At 51.9% G+C, this 7,816-nt stretch overlaps 1 protein-coding gene across 4 annotated transcripts; it reads left to right on the top strand.

The window, feature by feature from the left end:
• The first annotated feature begins 6 nt into the window (after nucleotides 1–6).
• Nucleotides 7–7,816, top strand: TPM2 (tropomyosin 2 (beta)). 4 transcript variants are annotated; one of them, XM_006886818.1, is made up of 9 exons: nucleotides 7–339; nucleotides 678–803; nucleotides 3,935–4,068; nucleotides 4,167–4,284; nucleotides 4,379–4,449; nucleotides 4,586–4,661; nucleotides 5,130–5,192; nucleotides 5,533–5,602; nucleotides 7,668–7,816. In XM_006886818.1, exons 1-9 carry the CDS (start codon nucleotides 226–228, stop codon nucleotides 7,748–7,750), a joined length of 855 nt encoding a protein of 284 aa, XP_006886880.1. In that variant the 5' UTR covers nucleotides 7–225; the 3' UTR covers nucleotides 7,751–7,816. The 4 variants fall into 4 exon arrangements, with proteins under 4 accessions (XP_006886880.1, XP_006886881.1, XP_006886882.1 ...); XM_006886819.1 differs by lacking the exons at nucleotides 4,586–4,661; nucleotides 7,668–7,816 and adding exons at nucleotides 4,891–4,966; nucleotides 6,584–6,915; XM_006886820.1 differs by lacking the exon at nucleotides 4,586–4,661 and adding an exon at nucleotides 4,891–4,966 and having other exon boundaries at nucleotides 226–339; nucleotides 7,668–7,750.

Below are 7,816 nucleotides of genomic sequence, written 5' to 3'. Positions count from 1 at the left end.
CCCCCGGCCCCGCAGTGCTTCTGCCCCTACAAGGTTCGTGCCGCCACAGGGGAGGGTCCCGGCCCCCGGCTCCGCCCGGCCCCTCCCCGCCTTTTAGGCACCCGCGCGCCTGAGACCTCCCAGTCCCGCCCGGCCCTCCTCGCCTGCTGCCCGAGCGCCCGGTCCTCGCAGCCAGCACCGTCCACTAGGCCTGTACTGCCCACCGGCCCGCCCCCCGCCGCAGCCATGGACGCCATCAAGAAGAAGATGCAGATGCTCAAGTTGGACAAGGAGAATGCCATCGACCGTGCTGAGCAGGCAGAAGCCGACAAGAAACAAGCGGAGGACCGCTGCAAGCAGGTGGGGGCCTGCCCCTCCCGCCGCCGAGGACGCGGAGGACCCTGTGTCCCCCAGCCTCAACACCCACCAGAGCCTGGGGAGCCCCAACCTCCAGCTTCTACTTCTGCCCTTGTAGAAAGGCCCTGCTCTCCATCTTGGGCTTAAAGTTTTCCCTCTCCCCAACCCAGGTCCCTCCAACTTCTGATTAGATTGCCCTTCCTCTGTCACTCCTCTTACGACGCACCAACCTCGAGATCTCTTAGCGCTTCTTCCCACACATACGTCTACTTAAATCGGTTTGTCTTTCTGGGCCCTAGGCTCCTACCCAGGCATGACTGACCAAAGCCTTTCTGTCTCAGTTGGAAGAGGAACAGCAGGCCCTCCAGAAGAAGCTCAAGGGGACAGAGGATGAAGTGGAAAAGTATTCTGAGTCCGTGAAGGATGCCCAGGAGAAACTGGAGCAGGCTGAGAAGAAAGCCACCGACGTGAGTATGGGCCTGGGGGTGGTGGGAAGAGGAGAGGCCTGCATGGAATGAGGAGTGCAGACGACACACAAGTGCACCTCCTTCTCTCCAGCACTAGGACAGAAAGGGTTTCCTCTTAGGAACCCAAATGATATGGGCAAGCTTGCACAATAATCCGACATCTGGTAAATCAGAACCCTTACTAATACCTCTGGATCACTTGGCCTTTTAATTCAGTTTGATTCCAGCTCTCAGAATGCACAAGGAATCATTGTGGGAGCCAGAGGGTGGTGTCAAACTTTACCATCTACCTAGTTCATTCTCTGAGTAGAAATAGAAGACTACAAATCAATTTGTGAGGTATCTGTGGAGGATGGAAGCAAGTTGTGACAAGAAATGGGTACAGGAATCCAATGGTAGGACCCTGGCTTGAATTATACTCCTGAGGGGCCACTAGAAATTCCCTGGCCTTGACCTCTGGCTCCAGTAACCCTGCTGTGTTCCCCAGCTCAGGTTCTAATGGCTCCTTATTTACCCTCATTAAGCTGTCAGCCGAGAGACCCTGCCAGGCCGCAGGGCAGAAGGACAGAGCCACAAATACCTTGGCAGGTCCTGCTCATGCTGAGATTTCTCTGCCTACCCTTATCCTAACCTAGCCAGGCTTCTTCACTTCCTGCCAGTCCTAATCACCTCCTTGTGGTAGGAAAACAGCCATGCGGACATAAGCACCTTCTCCATTCTCTGGCTCAGTTTTCACATCTACTGCCTCTTGGAGGTTGTTTTAAGATTAAGATGAGCCTGTGGTTCGGGAGTGTGGAGGGCTTAACATAAAGCATGGACAGAACATCAGAGATGGCATCACTGTTTGTGTTGACCCTTCTCCATGTTCTCCAGTTTCCCCAACTCCCACCCCAGGGATGATTCTCTCTGACCTCCAGCCTTCGGTTTTGCTTCACCACCAGCCTTGGCACTTGGGAGGGGCCTGACCTGCAGCTGCTAGGGAAGACGACCCTGGGCATTTGACACTCTATAAATAACCAAGGCCCAGTGCAGTTGGAGACCAGACTGGAAACCCAAGGAGCATGGTGGGGGCAGGAGGGGAGGCAGGTTGGACAGGGACAAAGCTAGGAAAGCAAAGCAGTGGTGCCAACAGCAAATGGGAAACGTTGCCTACACTTACTGTATGACCTTGAACACAGCACATAGCGCCTCAGTTCCTCCCTTCTCTCTGGCCTCTTTTGTCCTGTCCCTTGGTTAGGGAGCAGCATCTTAACTAGGAGGAGCTTTGAGGAGCAGGAAGGGCAAACACACAGAACGTGGGGACCCCAGTACTTTCTAGACCCAGAGTCATTCTGTCCCACCACCACTGTAAAAAGGGCTTTCTTTTGTAGTCTCACATCTCATAAAATAGACCCTAAGGTTCCCCCAGAATTATTCTTCCCAACCCCCAGTGCTGTCCCCAGAATCCTTCCACACTGAATCACGTGGCCCTGTGCCCATGATGAGCTCTTGCCACTTTGGGTGGCCATGCTCCAAGACCTTTCAGCACCTGGAGGACCAGCTCCAAGCTGCATTCTATATATGGTGCTGAGCTCCTGCGGCCCACCCAGCACCAGCCAGAAAGCCCAGGACCTACTTTCTGCCCGCCTGCCTCAGTGCAGTCACCCAATAGCCGCCATCTCTGTCCCTCTACTCACCCTTTCCTTATTGGTTTCCATTCCATCACCATGGTCCTTTATCTTATCCCATCGTTAGTTTCAGGGTTTCTGTGTCTTTGTCTTTGAGGAAGTTGTTCTTAGGTGCTGTTGAGTCAGCTCCTGCTAACAGATTAGATCCATAACAGAAAGAAGCCCTGCCTCATGGGACAGGGGCAATCTAATGCTTAGAGTGCTGATTCTGTCGGCAATGTGTTCAAGTGTTTTCTGCATGTTGATTTATTGCTTCTGGTTCCTAAATAAGAATCATCATCAGAATTACTTGGGAGCTTTAAAAAAGAGAGAGCAAGAGAGAAACTTCCCAAGTCCCAACCTTGAAGATCCCAGATGAACAGGTCTCATATGGAGCTAGAGAACCTGATGGCTTGTTAAGCCTTCCAGAGTATCCTGCTGATTAATTAAATATGAGAAGCATGATCTTAGCACAGCCCTCTAAAGAAGGAACTGTTATGGCCAGCTCCAGTTTATAGAGAAGGAAACTGAGGCTTAGAGAGGCTAAATAAATTGCCCAAGGTCTCACAAGTGTTGAGTGACGGAGCTGTGACTCAGAGACAACATTCTGACCCAAAGCCAATGTTCTTAACACCAAACCTCACCGCTTCTTCTCATTTTCCATATTGGATCCCTCCGTGCTCTGTAATCTTTTTTTCAAGGTATCAGCAGTTTTCATGTACTTCCCCCAAAACCTTGCAAGGTTTCTCCTCCTATGGTGGTGTGAAGGACTGTCTGTCACTCACACTACCCCTGCCCAGCTGCCAACTGCTTCCTGGCCTTGGCAGGAAGCCTTGTGCTATAGCCATGGATTTCCACACCAACTGGGCACATTGTTTAGAGTCTGCGCAGCAGCCAATGACATCACAGAACTTGACTCAGTGATTGGCTATTTTTAGTAGCAGTAAGATCAGGTTGGCCTAATTCTCCACCACCTTTACCTGGCACCTGGCTGTGCTGTAGAGGAATTGGGGCTGTCTCTGACCAGAGGGCATGCAGTACCTGTATACAAAGAACCATCAGGAAACTATTATTACTGAGTTCAGAACTGACTCAAAACTGACCTTCCAGTGGGTTTTCTAGAGACTGTAAAGGGCACAGGGGGAAATTGCCTGTTTTTCTCCTAAGGAGCTACTAGTGGATTCGAACCATCAGAGAGGCACTGCCATTGGGCTAGTTGCACAACTCCCTATAGCTGAGGCCACCAAAACGCCTAACTACACATAGACCAGAGAAGGACCTGGAGCAGGGAAGGGACCTTGACAGGGAATGCATGTTTAACTGGAGCCCAGTGTTTGTAAAGAAGATGGTAGGTTAGGAGAAGAATAGTTGAAAGTTTGGAAGTCGGTAAAGTTGGTTACTTCCAAATAGCCTTGCCATCCTTTGGAACCTCTTTGAACCTTATCCATGACATAGCCTTTCTGACCTCTGGCTTTTGACCCACAGGCTGAAGCAGATGTGGCCTCCCTGAACCGACGCATCCAGCTGGTAGAGGAGGAGTTGGACCGGGCGCAGGAGCGTCTGGCCACAGCCTTGCAAAAGCTGGAGGAAGCTGAGAAGGCAGCCGATGAGAGCGAGAGGTGGGCAGGGCAAGCCCTCTGTGTTAGGCCGGTGGGGAGGAAGCCTGTCTCTGCTGGCCTTGACCTCATGCACACCCACTCCTCTCCCTGCCTCTCAGAGGCATGAAGGTCATTGAAAACCGGGCCATGAAGGATGAGGAAAAAATGGAGCTGCAGGAGATGCAGCTGAAGGAGGCCAAGCACATCGCTGAGGATTCAGATCGCAAATATGAGGAGGTAGTGACCCCACCCCACTCTTTTCTCACTCTGAAACCCAGACATTTCCTGCATTTCCCCAGTGATCTACTCCATTTCCCTCTTCCCCCAACAGGTGGCCAGGAAGCTGGTGATCCTGGAAGGGGAGCTGGAGCGCTCAGAAGAGAGGGCCGAGGTGGCTGAGAGGTATGGGTGTCCTGGGTGGCAAGTGGAACCTGGCAGAACCAGAGGCTAGGGGACACTGCACAGTGGGGGTGTGGTTTCCCAGGCTTGGGGCCACTGGGACAGATTCTGTCCTCTGAACTTTACCTGCTGCCCCTAGCCGAGCCAGGCAGCTGGAGGAGGAACTTCGAACCATGGACCAGGCCCTCAAGTCCCTGATGGCCTCAGAGGAGGAGGTAGTGACCTCTCTGGGCAATGGTGGTCTCTCAGCTCCTCTGTTCCTCCATCTCAGGCTGCTCTCTCTCGCCTATGGGCACTGGGAAGGGCCTGGGACTCTGAACGCTGCCTGCTATCCCTCTCACAACTCTGCTCTTCTCTTCTCTCCTCCACCCCTCCCTCACTGTGCCATCCACTGCCTTGCCCCACTGTGCCCCCACACCCCACCTTGCCACACACCCCCTGCAGTAAATGTGGGGACCTAGAGGAGGAGCTGAAAATTGTTACCAACAACTTGAAATCCCTGGAGGCCCAAGCAGACAAGGTAGAGGGGGGTAGAGGGGCAGTGAGGATGGGGGTCCTGCAGGGGAGGTGACAGACCCAGGCAGGGAGGGGCTGGATGTGCATCTGGTAGCCTGTGTGGCTCAGTGGGGAGATGAAGGACCTGTGGAGGTGATATACTGACAGAATGTGTATGTCCCCAAAAGTACTCCACCAAAGAGGATAAATACGAAGAGGAGATCAAACTTCTGGAGGAGAAGCTGAAAGAGGTAAGAAGTTTCCTTCTAATCTCCAATCTCTCCTTCCCACCCACCCACTGCCATCAAGTTGATTTCGAATCAAAGATTTTCCACTGGGTTTCCAAGTTTGGAATCTTTACAGGAAGAGACTGCCCATCTTTCTCCTATGGAGCAGTTGATGGATTTGATCTGTTAACCTTTCAGTTAGCAGCACAATACTGTGCCACTAGAACCTTTTAGTTTCTCCTTAAGCCACCTTGATTCCTACCAGATTGCCTGTAGCAGGGAAAAATGATGGACAGAAGATTGGCATAGTCTCTGGGAGGGTCTAATTTTTTGCCATTTCCTTCACCCTTCCTTTACCCCCCAGGCTGAAACTCGAGCAGAGTTTGCCGAAAGGTCTGTGGCCAAGTTGGAGAAGACCATTGATGATCTAGAAGGTAAAAGGATACCCCCACCTCACCCCTGAATCTTCGTCAGGAGGTCTGCATCCCTGGCATCCTTTATGTTCCCATCCCATTGCACTTGCTACCACTAAACTGGGATTGGACCACTTAGAATTCCACAAACTCTACAAACCCTGCTGAGCTACATCTGTAATCCAAGTGGTTGTGGTTGGCTACAGCCCATCCACCCCAGTGCTTCTCAAACTTCAGCCCTACTCCCAAAGTGATTACTGACTTAGGGCAGGAGAATTTGTATCTCTGGCAAGCTCGTGGTGGCACTCACACTGCTGGTCTACATACCACACTTGGGTTAGCAGCAAGCTTGACAATTTCCTCTCCAAGAGCAGCATACTAGACCTGTATCATGGAGACTTCTATTTTGAACAGAGAGCTATTTGATTGAACATCTAGGTTTGCATGACAGCATTGATCGGGATTACTACTGTAAACTCAATTTGCAGAGCAAACATAGAGCTATTTGCTAGTCTGTGGCTATTTCTCAAAATTATCAACGACTTTGTATGGATATTGTCTTTACATTTTGTACCACAATAACTCTACCTTTCAGAATTCCCACTTTTCTTGCTTCTAAACTTTTCAGGCAAGCCCCAATTCTATCTTCAATCTAAGGGCTCTAAGCCTTTCTGACTCACACACACCCATCCCCTACCCCTTGAAAGAACCATTCCTGCTTGTCAGCGTGCTGTTCCCCTAAGTCCCTGGGGGAGACAAGAACTCAGAGAGGAAGAGCCAACTCAGTGTACAGAAAAGGACAAAAGGGAAGGGTGCAGAGAGGGGAGGAGGGACTCCGGACAGCCACACAGCCTGCTTAGTGGCCTCTCCTGCTCTCTCTTTGTTCATATGTCTATGATTTCATTTTATCTTTCTGTTACCCTTCCTCCTTCCTTTCCTCTTTTCCTCTATTCCCTCTCCCTACACCCCAACCTGGTGCCCTTCCCTCGGACCCTCCCCTAGATGAAGTCTATGCACAGAAGATGAAATACAAGGCAATCAGCGAGGAGCTGGACAACGCCCTCAACGACATCACCTCTCTCTGATCTTCTCACCACTGTGGCTCCTCAGCCCCCTTCTCTCCTGTCCTTTCCAGTCTCTCTATGGGGAGAGGGCAGGCAGGAGGAGCAAAAATTAGCAACATTGCACAGTCAGGCTGGAAGCAGCCTCCAGAGTGCCCCCATCATGCCCGCCCCCCACTCTGGCACTTGCTTCATCCTTCTGCCTATCTGCTCCCCACAACCTTTGGGTATCACCTCTCTGTGCTACTCAATAAACTCTTGCCTTGGTCTCCATGCTGTTTTCCTGTCCTCCAGGGAGCACTTCATCACCCTCACAGGGCACTGGGTGACTCTTAAGACCCCTGGCTCTCACAGACACCGTTTCCGCTGAGCCGCTCCACAAGCATGTGGCCCGTATTAAATACCCCTCCTCACAGGGCACCACTGGTCTGTCACTCTCTCTCACTGCTGCATGTAGCATGTGTGGCCCTAACATGCACCATGACTTCCACTGGAGCCTCTGAGAGACTCGCGCCTTGGCACACCCTAAGCCAATCACTCACCTCTGGAGCATCTCGCTGGGGTTTCAGGATCTAATGGAATAAGCGGAAGGGAGATGGGGTGGTGAGGCACAGGGAACGGCAAGAGGTTATTAAAAGTCTGGGATGAAGCCCAGAAAAATGTTGGATGCCAGCAACCTGGGGCTTTCACTGCAGCTGCAGGTCTGTTTTCTACCTCAAGCCTGTGTCTGTCTGCCCCTCCTTTTCCTGGCTCGGTCTTTGTCTTCCCTTCTGTTTCCAACTTTCTTAAGCTTTTCAAAGAATGAGACCAAATTGGCTTGTGACTCAGGCCTTCCTGCCTCACCTTCATGATTCCTGGTCCCTCCCTGAGGCCCTTAGGCGTGGGTCTGTTGGGTTCCCTTGTCCTGGTCAGTCCCCGGCATAGGGCCCTCAGATCCCATCCTGTGTCTCTGTTTGTCACTTCCCTTATGTTTCTTCCCTATGTCTTGTTTTTCCATCCTCCTCACATGCTGCTTCTCCTCACAGAGACCTTGGCCAGTGCCAAGGAGGAGAACGTGGAGATACACCAGACCCTGGACCAGACGCTGCTGGAACTGAACAACCTGTGAGGGCCGGCCTTGCTCTGGCCAGGCTAGAGTTGCCACCTCCAATCCAATAAAACTTCTGTCAGAAGC

Source organism: Elephantulus edwardii, unplaced genomic scaffold, assembly GCF_000299155.1.
Source record: "Elephantulus edwardii isolate Elephantulus edwardi_28Jun2011 unplaced genomic scaffold, EleEdw1.0 scaffold00052, whole genome shotgun sequence".
In the NCBI taxonomy this organism is placed as follows: domain Eukaryota; kingdom Metazoa; phylum Chordata; class Mammalia; order Macroscelidea; family Macroscelididae; genus Elephantulus; species Elephantulus edwardii.
This window is presented reverse-complemented; position numbering and strand designations above follow the sequence as displayed.